Source organism: Somniosus microcephalus, chromosome 7, assembly GCF_052327205.1.
Source record: "Somniosus microcephalus isolate GS21.2 chromosome 7, FLI_Smic_1.0, whole genome shotgun sequence".
Classification (NCBI taxonomy): Eukaryota; Metazoa; Chordata; class Chondrichthyes; order Squaliformes; family Somniosidae; genus Somniosus; species Somniosus microcephalus.
The window spans coordinates 146,589,485-146,606,193 of NC_140993.1; the positions used below are offsets into that span (position 1 = coordinate 146,589,485).

Below are 16,709 nucleotides of genomic sequence, written 5' to 3' on the forward strand. Positions count from 1 at the left end.
TTTCTTATCCTCTAATCCATGCACTGATCCTTTTGTTTTACCCATTCTAAAGAAAGTATGAAAACCCCCCAAAACTCTTTGTGAATAGTGGGCCACTTGTCAATCATGATGATGTCAATGATGCCTGATGTCACTGTGTAGCATGTTAGTGAAGCAGCTGCCTAAATGGTGGCTGACAGATTGGCATTGTGATTGACAGGCGAGCCAGAGTTTACAAATAGTTTTTGGCGTGTGTCAAAAATCAGACTACTGTTACTTTTGTTTAAAATATCTAAATGATGGGTTTTAAAGGATGGATTTTCTCCTTGGAGAAACATCCTGTGGGTGTGGACTTTTAAAACTCAGCATTTAAAATATTGCAGCTATGGGACACCACAGCTTTAATTAGAAGAAAATGATTTTACTTATTACAGCAAGCCCTATAGAAAAGTATCTTCTGGAGCATAAAGTATTCTTGTAGCAAAGGACAACTTAAAGAATGTTTCACGTGGCTTTCATGAAGTTACTCACATAAAAAAAATTATATTTATATAACATCTTATGGCATCTCATCTAATTAACTACTTTTTGTGGTGGATCACTGTCATGCAGATAAATGTAGTGATAATTTGCATAAAGCAAGATCCCACAAATCGCAAATGTGTTGAATAACCAGTTAATCTATTTCTGGTGAAGGGAGGAACATTGCTAGAACACCCTACTCTTCTTGAAATGGTGCCATGGGATCCTTTATATCCACCTAAACCAGCAGACAGGGCATCAGTTTAATATCTCAACCAAAGGACAGCAGCTTTGACAATGCAGTATTACACTGAAGTGTCAACTTAGATTTGTTTAAGTTTTGGAGTGGGGTTTGAACCCACAAGCTTCTGACTCAGAGACCATAGTGCTACCAGATGAGCCAGACTGACACTTAGCCACATACATAAAGGACATGAGGAACTGTTACATTGATAGGTTACTGTACTTAGTAACCCTGCAATGTCATGATGTTCAGAAGTCAGCCTCCATTTCAATGCCTCTTGAGCATCCCAATTCTAAAATGCTGGGCATTTGAAATTACACTGCTTCCTGAAGCAGACTAGAAGCTAATGTCAAATAAGGTGTGATTGCTGTTCTCAAATGAGATCATGCATTTCCTCAGAGGATTTTTTTTCCGTTTTGCTGACTCCCAAGATTAAAAGGATCATATGTCTTCATTTCTCATCCCAAAATGGATGTCAAATCCAATATAGAGATTTAACACATTGTGTACTGGATGCTTTTAGTTAAGGTGGGGTTTACTGTACATGGAATCAAGTTCTTTTTTCAAAGTATTATAACTATCATGCCAAAAGGTGAACAATCATAAAAGTGAGGAGGCGTGTTCTTTAATAGTGGAGCCACCAGAACACAGATGAAACAGTGAGCCAGGAAGTAGGCTTTGCAGACACTATTTTTCCATAAGATTCAGAACATTCACTCGCTTTCATGATGTTTCTGAAGTATCAAACTCCTAAAAATGATTACTTTGAGAAAGACTTTCTTTGCCATAAATGTGGGCAATATTTAAAAGAGGAAATCACAAAACAGTCCCACCTTTAAAATTTGATTTAAAATAATTAAACATTTAAAAAGCAGCCGTAGTTCTCCATCAGAAAGAAAAGCTCACCCAGTTACACAGTGGAGATATTGTCCTTAATTGTTGAGGGTAAGTTCTGCGATTCCCGCACTCCCAGCATTGGGCTGGGCTCAAAAAGAGCATGGGTTGAAGAATTAGGGCCGACAATACTAGAGCCCTAGTTCTGCCTTGCATTCTCTGGGGAAGCAGAATCACTGAATTTATCTAAGAATGTTTAGAAGTAATCAAGCTATCTGTATTGTATATAAGGAAGTGCATAATCTATAATTGATGAAAGTGGGCATTTAATGTGTCCTCCACATTTTTCAAAACAGGGATAACAGAACTGTACATGCCCTTTCCTGGTTGCATGTTAAAATGAGTTACCTAGGGTCACCATGCTGTTTAAATCTTCTTTGCTAAGACTGATATTGAAGTCAGGGCCCGGTCTTTGACCTGCTGCTTGTAACACATGGTCAATTTCATCATGCACGGCTGCAAGGGCTTCTGGGTTCTTCACTAGATAATACAGGGCCCAGAATACAGCTGGAACTGTGTTTCCGAGAGCAGCCCACAGGAAGGCAAAATGATGTGCTGCGAGAAAATAAGTGAAAAGGAAGATTAATAGCATTTATTACACTGATTAGATTTGCAGTGCGCTAATTAAAAGATGTTAGGACAAAGACCCAGCCAAGGATCAGTGAATGCTAATGAGGACCAATAGGCTTCTGAAGTCTAATTTTCTGCTTAATGAGGACAGTTTCAAAGTAATGTTACATGGAAGGGGGGGGATAAATGTGGCTCCGTTAAATCTGCCTCATTATCAGCAAGAAGTGCCTTGTTTTACCACATCAGCAAAAAGTTGAATTCAATTATCTCCGAAGGCTTTTGCAGGGTGAAAATATTACAATATCGGCTACTTCCAAAGATAATAAAAACATTCAAGGTCACACAATTGTCTTCTTCTAAACGTAACAATTCAATATTTTTGTGCTTTAGCCCAAAATTAAGCCATCTTTATAATACGATTTTTTGTCTCTCCTGTCATGAATGTTGGGTAGGTCATGTACATCAGGCTTCTTATTCCTCTGCATTGTTTAACTATTTGAGTCATAAAAAGCTGGATGGGTTCCATTAGGGACGTGCACTCCTCTTCTCCTGATTTCCCTGTACTCCGTGTGCACAGGTGATCCAATAGACCCAGGTGCAAGAACAGGAAATTCTGCCCCAAAATTTAAATATACCAAACGTTAAATCACCCCAAAACTTCACAAATGTAAACTTTTTTCCAACAACTTTCCCACCTTCTAGAAACAGCACGACACACCTCACTGCCTCTAAACATCTTTTCCCCATAGTTCATGATTTCCACCTGGGCAGCTGACTAATCAGGCTCGAAAAAGTACAAAAGCATAGCAAATTATGACACAGCTGTGGAATGGAGATGAGGAATTGGTAACTAAAATAATGAGAGGGGGAGAGCGGGGCAGAGAAAGGTTTTCATATAAAGGGAGTTAGCTGGGAGGACAGCAAGAGCACCACCGACCAGCATCAGCAATTTGAGGGAAGAGCCCAATCCCTTTAAATCCATGAGCAATGCCACGGGAGATCAAGTATATATAAAGGTAATCAAACATTCTTTTCCTTCTCAGGGAAATCAGAAGAGGAGTGCACATCCCTAATGGAACTCATCCAGCTTTTTATGACTCAAATAGTTAAACAATGTGGAAGAAGAAGAAGCCTGATGTACATGAGCTACCCAACAACTCTACTCTCTCAGGCAATTTTAAAATACCTTGAATGAATTAAATTCACAGAGAAATACACAAATACACTAAATTCATTTTAAAAATAGTACTGAATGAAATTACAATGTGCTACGATAAAGCCCCAATTTTAATCTGGGGAGGGTTCAGGGTGGTGGTTGGGCGGTGGGGGGGGGGGGGGGGTGGTGGTGGGGAGTACCATTGGCAGATGTCGCTCTCACAGGCCATTTTAACTCCTGGGCCTCATTTTATTAATTCAGAACTGTCTCCCGGAACCCAAGGGAACAGTCCCTGACATAAAGTAGGTGCTGGAAGGCACATTGCAGAGCCGATGCTGGTCGGAGAGACAGAAGCAAGATCACAACAGGGGCGGCCCAAGGATTCCTTGCAGGACCCAGAGGATCATTCCTACTCCTCCTGGCCTGCAAGGAATCCTTCCAAAAATTAAAAAAATGAACTTACCTTGGTCTCTTCTGGCCACACTGCTTCCTCACGCCAGGTTTCACTGGAGGTTTTGGCGGTGGGCTGGCCTCCAGTTGTTATATTTTAATTAGGCCCCTGCCTGCTTGTGACGAGTGGCCTGCATGCTTCTTGAATCCCAGCAGTGAAAATAGCAGTGGGCACAAACGTGTCGGGAAAGCAGCATGAATCCCCCAAACGCCATTTTAGCCACCCATTTGCAACCTATGTGCCGGGTTAAAGTCAGGCCTTATATTTGTGTGGACTTTGCATAAACAAAAATGGGGTAGATGGATTTTATGCTAATCATCATGAGTGATGTCAGTACTGGGGAAGTGAATATTTTTGCTGGGTACAGCTTCCTGTGCGCTATCCAATCAATAATGTGTGCTGTTCAGTCCATGAGGATTCATTTCAATCAGGACCCATCATTTCTTAGAGAGGCAACTTTCACTCCATTAGTCTGGGAGGGGGATTCAAAGCTAGGCCACAGTGGTGAAGGGATAGCATTCAGTCTGACTGTGACACCCATTCCAACAAAATGTGAAACTTTCAATCTTGTTGTGTATGTGTAAGTTTTTCAATATGGCCTGATAGGCTAGCAGAATGAGATTGCATTCATTTTGTAATTTTTAAAACATTCTAATAGTTTGGTGAGAGATTGTTTTTATACAACTATGCATATTCATTTTGTCCTTACCTGCTCTTTGATGATCCTGAAGATATGAATAGCACTCAAGCAAGTTCTTCCTCGCTTGGATTATTTTTGCTATATTTAGCCGTTGATCCAATTCTCTAGATGTGAAATAACTGATCAGTTCTTTGCGAATCATTTTGGTGTTGCCCAGAAGTTCAATGGGGATGCTCGCAGCAAGATAGGGAAACATGCTGTCAAACTTAATAAATTTCTCTTTTAACTCAGTGATTTGTTTTCGCTCATTCTTGGGAGCTTTTCCATACAGAGATACATAAGTGGTTTCAATTATGATACGAGAACAGAAATCATACATACGTTCTATTCTCCACTCTGTTGTCCCCACCTGTTCCTGCTTCAGTAAATTCTGAAGATTCTTCATCACACTTTCATTCAAAATATTTAATTCATTGCCCTGTAGGCAGGAGTAGAGTTTGTGGATCTCTTCACTGGATACTGGCATTTTGGGATCATTTAGAGGAGGGTGGCCAAAAGTGTTTGCTGACAGCCTCAAGGAAAACTCTTGGAAGTCTAATTGCTTGCTGTGCTGAACCACAGACGGATAAGTGATTGGATTTAAAATAAAGGTCATGTACCGGCCTACAAGAAATAAAAAAAATGTAAGAAACATAATAGAGCATTAGGGGAAATCTCTTTCGGTTAAATATATCACTTTCAGTTCTATCATATAAAGAGAATGCTAAATTGTAAGTGTGCAGATTTGTTGACTACATTGTATCTTGAGCTGCCAGATTTGACACCCCCCCCCACCCCCACCCAATGATCTGCAAAATGCCCATCAGCAGCTCACCTCGCAAATTTAAACAACCATCAAAATGGTTTGCGCGTCATGCTGGTGATATTGGGCGAGCATCCCACGCGCTCTGCCCCCCGCGTGCTACACATCAAAACTGCATCCATTGTAACGCAAGTGGCCTGTAAACTGCAGCTTATTTTTGATCTAATCTGTATTGGGTCTTTTCAGATCATCAGCATCAGCAGCACTATTAAGACATCATCACTTCTCTCTAAACCAGATGAACAAGTAGATTAAACTAGATTGGGGGAGAGGCAACTTGTGAGTGGTAGTTTACAAAATTACCTGAAAAGTCTTAAGAAGCACAATATCTCTATATTCCACATTCACAATAGGATGAGAAAAGAATTACAGATTTCATTGTCAACAGACCAGTTGAGAGATTCAAAAAGCTGCAAATAACCTTTGTAAATTCCTAGGAGTAGCATCTTTAAATTCTGATCGAATACCATTAAAGCTATCTACTGTATTAAGATGGTTACCTAAATAGACATGGGACTGAAATTCCTCTGGCATTTTGCCAGTCTCCCACCATAATTCCAGCAGGACACCAGCAGAATCCCTCAGAATATGGCAGAGACCTAGTTACCTTGTTAGGGATGTAGCCTCCACCTGCCCGTACAAGGCAATTGTCATAGGAGGGCAGAGCCAAGGTCAGGGACTCCCTATAACGGGGGTTTCTGCTAGCCTGGTTCAGTCGGGAGCCGTATGCCGGTATGCCAAGTGAATCGAGATGCACCGGCCTCCAGTTGGGCAAATGTGGGCCCCACCTGTGGAGTCCAGGTCAGGGAAGTTGTCCTGAACCCCGAAGAAAAAAAAAGCTTTTCGTAAAAGTTTTTAAATGTCCGGCCCCCTTGTACGGGGGTGAAGGAGGATATGGTTGGAGTCCAGGCAAGCCTCTCCTCCCATGACAGGCAGACACATGATTTTCTGGTCGCATGGGGAAGGTGGGCCCTGGAGAGGTGCCTGAAACAGCGTTTATGTCTGCCTACCCCATGCAAATGAGGTGCTCTCCCACTGTCCCTACAAAGTCCAGTGGGGTCAGCTCTGGAGCACACTGGTGGCTGCGATGACGGTGTAGCACCTGGGATCATGAACCACGCAATTTTGGCCCTGTGGTGTAACAAAAAGCTTTAAAATGTGGTACGTGTTTCTAACATAAAAAAGGAGAATTCAAATAAGTATTAATAATTGAAGCCAAAACAGCTATATGCATGTTATTTTCTACATTTTAAAAGTAATATGTATGAATGTATTAGGTCAGTGTCAATTTTTGCATTTGGTGAATATTTAAAATAACAAAATCTAAAAATTCTTCAGAAATAAGTCAATTGTTTTCCTGTCACCTGCTAAAATCTATGAATACATGTTGTATGCATCAGCTGAAAATAGTTTATCTTTTCTGGCATTTATACTTCATTTCTAGTGGAACAAAATAAGGGTAAAAACCTTTCTGGTAGATGTATTCAACAAGGTAGGTTTTTTTGATGTAACACAACATTTACGTAATCATTCTCTTATTAGGAAGATTTTGCTGAACTGTTGACAATGATGTACAGTATTGCTTCGCTGGAATGACGTTTAGGGAAAACGATTCTGCTGCACCACCACACAATACCAATTAGAGAACTATTTTCCACGACAGGTCAGAAATTTACATTGTTTCTCGCAGAAAGATGTGCTTTTTAATTTCTTTATTAAGATGACATTCATGTCCCTTGCGACTTTTCAGCATGACAATCATTTTGCTCATCATGTCGGAAACTGCAATCAGCGAAATCGCGTTCCAAGACACCGCCGTGCCAGCAACTCCAAGCATCGTTTTGTGTTTTCCAATTGAACTGGTTTGGAAAGCATTAATTATAAAAAAAAATACATGTTTTTCCCAAGCTTTTTGACAAGTTCTTTTCAAGATAGAAAATAAACAAAAGATTCCATGACAGAATCAGCACAGCTTTCCACACTCAGAATGGTCCAGGCATGGACTGGAAGATATTCTGAGCTTTATTCCCAAAGCTAATCTTTAAATGCCTTTCTCAGCCTTTGCATAGGAGTTTTGTGCAACTGTGCAATTTTCTTGAGAAAACTTTACTGCCATTTCCTTAAATACAACAGTTACTAGAAAATTGCTGGGTCATGTGGCTGTACCACAAAAACAAAAAGAATTTACAGCACTAATTGTCAGTGGCAGCCCTGGCTGTGCTCTATTTGAAAACTCACCTGCGATATGAACCGTGAAGATGTCTCCCCATTTCTGCTGACGAGAAACAAGAAATCCTAAAGGATCTTGACGGAACTCAAATGCCTTTCCAAAAAATGGAATCCAGCCTTGTTCTAGTGGTGGCTCTCCAGTTCTATATTCAAAAGAGAGAGCGGAAACATAATTTATTTAAAGAAAACAACAGAATATTGCTGTAAAGTGAGTTAATTCTCCAAGAACTCTTGTAGCATTTTTTTCCTTTCCAGACAATAAATAAGTAGTGAAATGTTCTTGGTTATTATATTACTGCTACTGTTTTGTAATATTCAGTATAATAGTTTCACAGCAAATACTGTCCAAATGCTTATTGTTCCCCCTCTTTTGTAAATTTATTTTAACACCATAAAGTAATATCACCGTGCATTCCTTTTAGGCACTTTTATATCTGGCACTTCTGTAGGACAGGTCACGGGAGAATGATATCCACGCACCACTTCCTCAGTTTTACAAAACTAAAACCATATTCTGCTGACATAATCATAGACCTGTGGGCCCACAAATTTATTGTCAGCATAGGGGAGACAATTTTGGCAATTTAGATGCAGGGCCTAATGCACAGATGTTGCTCTCCCGCAACTCAAACACAGAAGAACCAGATAAAAAAGTGCCTCTTTCACTCTTTTTTGTGTGAAAGTTTGGCTTCTTACTTTTGCCAGACTCTGTGTGATTTCTGTTAAAATACAAAGGCTTCAAACTCAATTTTCAAGTTTTGAAATGCAATTTAAAATTGATAATCAAAATAAAATTGCAAAAGTGATCAATTTCAAAGAGGCCAAACTCTGGAACCATTTTATTTATGGAACCTTGCTATGTGTAAATTGGCTGCCATGTTTCTCTACATTATAACAGTCACTACAATGCATTGGCTGTAAAGCACTTTAGAGCGTCCTGAGGTCACGAAGGCTCTACGTAAATGCAAGTTCTTTTTCTCCCATCCCATCCTCCTTTCATGAAGGCTTTAGCTCCTTGCTGAGCTACAAGTCTATGGGCATGCAGTATAATCAAGAGCCAAGGTCCAAGAGCTGGCAGTGAGAGTTGGTGAACTATCGAATGGGATAGCATCACAGTTGACTCCACACACACACACACACACACACACACACACACACACACACTTTCCAGTGGTGTAAAGTGAGATTGGAGGCTGATTTTGCACCCCCCACCATTCCAGGGATGCTGAACCTGATTGTAGCACCCACCTACTTTACTGGCTGAGATCAAATAAATGAGTACAGATTGAATATCAAACCATTCGGTATTTTAACCTACTGAGCTATCGACTGAGCAAAATCATGTGTTTTCTACAGAAACGGCACTATCTGCTGCTTGCTGTCATGCTTCCTGTGAATTCCAAAGCCAAGTTAAGGATTTTAATATTTAGTCCAAAACAAGAAAAACGACTAATTTCATACTTTATACAGCAAAATAGCAATAATGCATCAATAGCAAACTTAAGTGCAAGTTAAGCATCTGAGGGCAAGGTTTAGGCAATTAGCAGTACACTCAAAAGCTCACATTAAACCAAGACCAGAGGTAACTTGGTGAGAGATTCAACAAGGACTGAGCCAAAGGGAACCATTGGAAGTCTGTTTAGGCCTGATATTAGATGGGGTGGTTGTGATCAGGGTAGCTAGTCATGCAATTTATACCATAAATATTTTTAACATGTAATTATCAGGGCTCTGAATGATCCATGTAACAGGAGGAAAAGCATTGGGGTAGAAAATGGACATAATGCTCGTGGAGGGCTAAAAATCAGAGAAACTGGGCAAACGTCACTACAGTATAAGGAGGAGAAGGGGCAATGCTTAGGTTAGTGCTTCGGCCGTTCCTTCCTTCCCCAAACACTTTTTCTCTTAAAGAACTTTTTTAAAGTACAAAATAAATCATATTTGCCATATTATACTAGCTGAATAGCTGGTCTGACAATTGAAAAATAAGTGGGCAGTACTGCTTTAATATTAATACCTTGGCCTACTACGTACAATGAGATTAACTCATACAATAATGCAAGTTAGCAGAATGACGTAAAAAAGGATACCCAGATTTTAGTACTATAACACAGTTGAGGATTTGTAAGGTTTGATTGGTAAAAAAATTAGTTGAAAGTAGCATCCAGTTTTATGTCAGATATGTTTGTGCTGAAAAAAAATTGCTTTGATCCAATTCCAAACTACAACTTTCACCATTTTAATAAGCTAATTTTACAGTCAAGTGTTAACAGAAAGCTATGAATCAATGCCTTTAATTAGTCAATAACATTCAGTATAATTGTTCAATTTAAAAAGGTTACTGCTGCTCCTTCATAGCACGACATTATTTCTCGATGAACTTAAATGTAATACAACACATAATTATAGTTGATCTTGTTACATTTTAAGAATTTAAAAATTAAATATAAAAATCTGTATTTGAAATTATTATAAATATATAATACTGATCAAAAGGAAGATACTATTTAGAAAGATAAATTTGAATTTCATCACGAATACTAAGATAATTACAGGATTGTATTTTTATATTTTGCCCATTTTTATTAAAATCATGACTTACTGATCCTTTTGTCCCCAGATAAATATCTCTGCTTTGCAGTATTTTCTGAAGGCTTTATTTATATAATAAAAAAAGAAATATTATTCTATGAATTAGAATCTTAAAATCCAATACTTTCAGTTTAAGCAATTCAATAAAAGCAGTATTGGACATTACCCATTATTCAACCAATAGTAAGTGACCAAGGTATAAAATTCTAATCTTTTGATCTTAAACACAGCCAAATGGTTTATTGATGTTAGATAATTGAATGCTGCTGCATGTAATGTAGGTCATTTTATAATCCAACTGGTAAAAAATAAAACAATTGAAAAGCTGATTTAACATTTTAGAGGAATGTTTAATGCAGTTTTATTGAATATTTAAAACAAAATAATTTTCTTGAACTTAATTCTAAAGTTACCTTCATGTAATTCTGAAATTATATTAAAGGAAAAGGTGTAACAAAAATTGCAAATAAATGGATTTACTACTGGAGGTTAAAGTAATTTAATTAAATAAGGTTACACATTCCATTTTTCAGTAAAATCACGGCTTTAATGCATTTTAAAAATGTAATTTATAAAGGTCTAACAACAGGGCAAATTAAAAGGTCCAGCTTTCAATGGATGGCTGTAGGAAGATTTTCACTGGTTTCCATTCTAACCATTATGATAATATTTTTAGAAAGAGAAACAATATGATGTCTCGTCAACCCAGAATTCCTCATTTAGTTTGGCACTATCGTGGTTTTCAGATTGGTTTTGCCAGTACAAAAGGAGAAATTACAAACATCAGCAAAGAAAACTGCTGCGTATAAAACAGTTACATTCAAGCCCTGTAATGGTAATCATTTTATACTTCATGTTACTGCTCTGAAATCATACTGAATTTCAACAATGCTCATTTACATTTTGTGGCTCGTACGTAGAACTGCTTTGTTTCACCATTTTCATTTGTAAATTTATTACCCTGACTTCTGTCGTTAATGAGCTTTAGTCACCCTCCTAATATAGTAGATTTATTTGTGTGAATTAGCAGAGTTCATGCTGCCTTTTGGGACCATACTTTTCTTCCTGCTGTGTTGATGTGTTCTCAGGCAGTGGCTCTTATGTATTTTTTTCCTTCCCTTTAGAAGTGTAGTGTTTTACTTTCAATATCCCCATGTAAAATATACGGGTGCCTCTTACCTTATTATTTAAAAGATGTTTGTTTAAATCTTTCAATTTGCATTCAAATTTTAGTATTTATATATTCTGCATGAATCAGTAATTAAAACAAAGTTCTGTGGCATTATTTTAAATAATAAAAAGCATCAAGCCAATTGCTTTTATCTCAAAGGTTTTGAGCAAAGCCCCTGTTACAACCTGCAGTATGGATTGTAGAAGTAGATAGGATTGCTCTGGCAACACCTGGCAATCAGCCTTGTTCTTTAACTATCAATTTACCTTGATTGATTCTACATTGTTCCTTCATACTGCTCAAATATTTTCCTTTATGTAACTATTCATTGGTGCTTGATATTTTGATTTTTGGACTTTATTTTCAAAAAATAATAAACAATTGCAGAAAACAGTTAACTTCTAGTGAGCTTTAAGCAATAAATGTTCTTGCTTTGTTTAACCATATTTTAAAAAAGCATATATAATATTTTGAGGCTGCCACTGTAGCATTTTCCAGTAATTTTGTTTGTTCAATAACTGTACCGCTAGTGTGATTCCTGTACTGAGCTTTAACTGACACTAATGGATATGCCATGGCGCTATTCATGGTAGATCAGGAACATTATACCATGTAATGCATAAATTATTTTGCTGCTAAAGTGCAGCTGTGTGTAACTTAGTGTGTTCCTTTAAGGGCATGAGCTGTAATTGCTGGGTCTTGCTGGGCCAGTGAGAGGCTAATAGTTGATTAGCAAATCCTCAGCTCTGACCAACCTTTTTTTAAAGTGTGACTCCTGAAGCCAGCACAAAGCCATTTTCTGTTGGTGGGGAGGTTCCTCTGTACTTGCTCTCCCTTTTAAACAAGTTACACAGAAAGCAGCATGTGTGACACCTGACATGTAATAGGCGCATCTCAAAACTTTTATATTACTAATAGGCCTCTCATGGTGTTGCTCATGTTGAGGCATAAGATTCTCTTTCTTATAAAAATAAATCTGTTTATGCGACCTAAGGCATAACATCATGGCCACTGATTTAGAATGACTGCATAAGTCAAATTCCACATTTTCTAAAATGTATTCTAAGATTTTTACTGGTCCTGGTTGGAAATGAGTTTCACAACTTTGTCAATTTTTCTGTGAAAATTGTAATTGTGAAGCCCTTATATCTGTTATATACTGCATTAAATTCAATATGTAGGGTATGCACCTCACTGAAAACATTCTAAGTAACTGCAGTACCTGTGACACCTGTAGATCACACTATGATAGGTATTTTCAATGTTAAAGGTGTCACACTGCAACACACAATATCTATTATTTAATAACTAGAGTATAGCGCCCTGAGATTATGCAATATGGCCACCGGCTTCCCATAGCTCAAAATGCTTTCTGAAATTTTTTTCCAACTACCATTTTTTAAATATACAAAATCAGGGTTTAAACAAAATGCTTAAAAGATATATATATATCAGTCACAATAACAAGATTCGGTTATCCATTGACCTGTCCTGTGTGTCTTTTAATGCCTTCAAAGTTTTTACTTGAAGACCTCAACCTGTCTCAAAAGCCTGGGTTTAGGCTTGATCATTTTGCCTAGTGCTATGACTCTGTGTGCTGAATTTTGGTTGTACAGCCTGAGCAAGTACAGTATCCTCTGGTTCCCTCATGGTCTGTAATCACCTGTTGCTACATCTTTGCTAGCACTTTCTAACTGCCCTCAGGTAAAAGTATCTGAGCTGGTGCCTGGGAGTGAAGAAGCAAGTGCCACAGGGAGAGAGTTGGAAGGAGTTGGGACAGGAGCTCATGGATGGGCTTCAGTCAATGTTTCTTTCCCTCTTCATTGTGATCCTCCTTGTTTCTCTACTCATTTTCAATTGAAAAGGAGGTATTTGTGTCTGTGCTATTTTTCCTACTTCTCATCATCATCTGCCTCCTCCGTGCCGTGGATCTGCAGGGAAGGAGTGCAGAAGCTAAGAATGAGTAAGCATTATTCCCTTGGGATTAAGGACACAGAGAGGTGGGTGGAAGCCAGTGTTTGTGTAGGCATTCACAGGGATGCTAAGGCAACAATGTAAGTCTTCAGTCACTAATGGTGCCAGGAATATGATGCCAACTTTGCCATCTTCCACACCAAGAGCAGAGTGCCTCCCCACGAGCTCCAAGTCCTTCTCCTCATAGGGCACGAGTTGCTTTAAGGTGGGGATGTCCCTTCCAGTGGGCCGCCTCTCACATATTTTGCACCAATTTCTCCTGCAAGAATATTGAGTAAATGAGAGGGAGGCTGAAAGTTCAGGAGTGTGTGCTAAGTAAATGATTTGGGTGTATCAGCCTGTTAATGTGGAAGAAGGGTTTTAGGGTTATGCGTAATAATTACTCTTAGGAGAGCTGGGTAACCATAGCGCAAGATCCTCAGTTTAAATCCCTCCTTAACCAGAGGGTATTGTGAAGGGTTAGTTGTATAAGCGTTGCTTTAAGAGGGTGATAGTATGGTGCATTCAATGTGGGCAAGGAAGAATGTGTTATCTTGCTTGTTCTGGTGAGGTCATTAAAGTTCTTGCAGCACTGGTCTGCAGTCCCTGGGGTGGGAGAGTTGACACTCCATGCCAGTGCCAGTGCCACCTCTCTCCAGATGGCACAAGTGAGATTCCTGGAAGGTTTGCTAGCACGGACACCCAGTAGTTTGTGTCTCCTTAGCTCAATTTATTCCAGGAGGGTTTTGAGGTCTGAGTCTGTAAAATTCTGGATTCTTCTTTTATGTCTGGATTGATGAGTGAAGTTATCTAAGAGTTAAATGAGCTCTGCTCCTTCCTTACTAGGATGTCTTCCAGTCTGCTGCTGAAGTGTTCAACCAGAATCGTCTTTTTTACAAGACTGCACCCTAATTTCCATGCACACCAGCAGATTGCATCTGTTTAACGTGGGGTTTACATCAATCACTACTCCAATACAAATGAGCTGACCCAGGAATCCCCATGTAAATACCTACGTTAATCACCAGTGGGTTTAAATCTTTTTCCATTGACGCAACAACAGCACAAATCACTGCAAGGAAATTCACTCCTTTCAAATTTGTTTGACTAAAAGAAAACACTACGAGGGCACCATAACTTTGGTGGAAGAGCCACCAAACCCCAGAAAAATGGCATGACCAGCATTTACACTGTAGTCCTGGGGTTTCCATCGCTCTTCCACTGAAGTTACAGTGGCCATTTGGGAAAACCCCTACAGAAATTCACCACCTAGCCCTGTAAGATAAGCCATCGGGATTTCCTTTGTATTAAATGTTATTGGTTCAAAGTTTTGTCAATCTGACATGTCGTTGGTCCATTTGCGAATATTCAAATTTAACATCTTTATAAAGTACAGTAAAACATTTTAACTGACTGATTCTATATTCATAGTTGCTACTATATAAATGATGTGTGTCAAAGCATTGAAAACATAACTGAACCATGCACAAATGGTGCAATGGTTATAGGTTGAATCTGTGCTAAAAGTGATAAGAACTATTTTCAGCAGATATAAACATATTTACATAATTTTTCTCTTTAATTTCCTCCCCTTTGATTCGCATTTTTATGTTTACTGCAGGATGCAGCAGTGCGACTAACAGTCAAGCTGGGAACTCGGGCTACTTAAAACACCAGCAGAAAAAAAAATCACCATTTCAGGACTGCCGTTTGTTTACACATGCCAGTTTAATGGAACTACATGGTGAAAGTACTGACAGTTTTTAAGATTCTCCCAGCACATGCTATGGTATGAAGTATTTATATGGAGTATGGCAAATATATGTCACTATTAAAAATGTTCCAAATTTTGTCCATTAGGATAAAATGGAATTTATGTAGCCACATTAACCAAGTGCTTGCTGGGTTTTTTTAACACAAAGAAATTACCCCAATTTAACAATTGTAAAAACATTTTCTTTTAGAATTTATACATTTTTATTTCACATTTTATGGGGTTTTTCCCCACTCATCTTTTGAGTTTTCCTGTACTACACGTCATTCCCCAAATGAGGATATGGGCAGCTTCTCTGCTATTAGATTCCTGCCAGTGCCTGTCTTGAGCCATCCTTAAGGAGATGCCCAGGACCAGTCTTGGTTTCACCTCTGCTTGGCTCCTCCTCTCACTAAGCTAAACTAATACTGAACTAAAGTATGCTCCTCTTGAGTTGGGATTTAATAATGTGCTAACTGACTTTTCTCTTCTGTTGAAGTAGTATTAACAAATTGCTCAACTGCTATGGAAGAATTATTGAAATAATAATCAGTGTAAAAGTTACACCTATTGCAAACAGCAAAACAAATACTGCAGCTCGCTGGGTTCACAGGACTCAAAACCCTGCCTGATGTAAGCACTGAATTTTATGGTATTTTATGGTATTATGTCTTGAACATACATCCGTGATATTTTGCTATATACTTTGGCAGAGGAAACAATACTGTACAGTAAAGCCATCCAAATAGCCACAGTATTACAATCTTTTGAGTTCCTGCTTAGCTTGGCCATATTGGACTGCTCTCGTCACATCAGGGGGTGTTTCTCTTTGCTTCACTTAATGATCTGCTAGTTTAAACAGAGAAATAGCAAATGTCTCATTCCTCTTGCCAATCTATTTCAGCTACAGAAATAGATGGCAAGAGATGAAATAATTTCCGCAAACAATACAGACATTTACATCCCATCTGTGAAGGTGACTTATACTACATGCAGAACAACCCATTTTGATTAATCACAAGATATTTACTAGCTCAGATCTAATCAAAGATCATGGGATCATAGGGTTTTACTGCTGTACATTGCATGGGAATTTATGTAGCCATATTAACCCAGTGCTTGCTGAGTTTCTTTCATACAAAGAAATTACACCCATTTATTATTTACAAAAATGTATTTTATTAATAATTTGTACATTTTTATTTCACATTTTGAGGGCTTTCCCCCCACTCATCTTTTGGGGTTTCCTGTACTGTATGTCATTCCCCAACTGAGAATATGGGCAGCTTATCTGCTATTAGATCCCTGCCAGTGCCTGTCTCGAGCCATCCCTAAGGAGATGCCAGGAGCAGTCTTGGTTAAGCCTTCCTTGGATGATTTCTCTATTATCGTGAGGGAAGGAGTCGCTCCTCTGCTTGGTTCCTCCTCTCAGGGGGCTTTGCTGAAATCAGGCTCACAATGAAGAGAATGGAAGTACAAATCCACAATCCATAGCTCCAGATCACAGCACCTTCAGACAATTTTGCTGCGGTTCTCTTTAAATTCAAAACAATAGCACTTAACAACAGACTGATGCGAGGCTGCTATTTAAATACAGCAAAAGTTTATTTGAAGTAGTATAAACAGCATATTATCATACCTAGGCCATTACATAAATGACAACAGTTCTGAATTTGCTGTTATGGTGCAAGTG

The 16,709-nt window shown here is 38.6% G+C and overlaps 1 protein-coding gene across 1 annotated transcript in view; it reads right to left on the bottom strand.

The window, feature by feature from the left end:
• The window catches only part of cyp7b1 (cytochrome P450, family 7, subfamily B, polypeptide 1), a 264,201-nt gene that overhangs the window by 14,316 nt on the left and 233,176 nt on the right, over window positions 1–16,709 (bottom strand). Inside the window, exons 2-4 of the mRNA XM_085993045.1 lie at window positions 7,557–7,690; window positions 4,526–5,119; window positions 1,988–2,194 (exon numbers count right to left, since the gene is read on the bottom strand). Of these exons, the coding sequence (XP_085849171.1) occupies window positions 1,988–2,194; window positions 4,526–5,119; window positions 7,557–7,690 (935 nt within the window). The remainder of the gene's footprint in view (window positions 1–1,987; window positions 2,195–4,525; window positions 5,120–7,556; window positions 7,691–16,709) is intronic.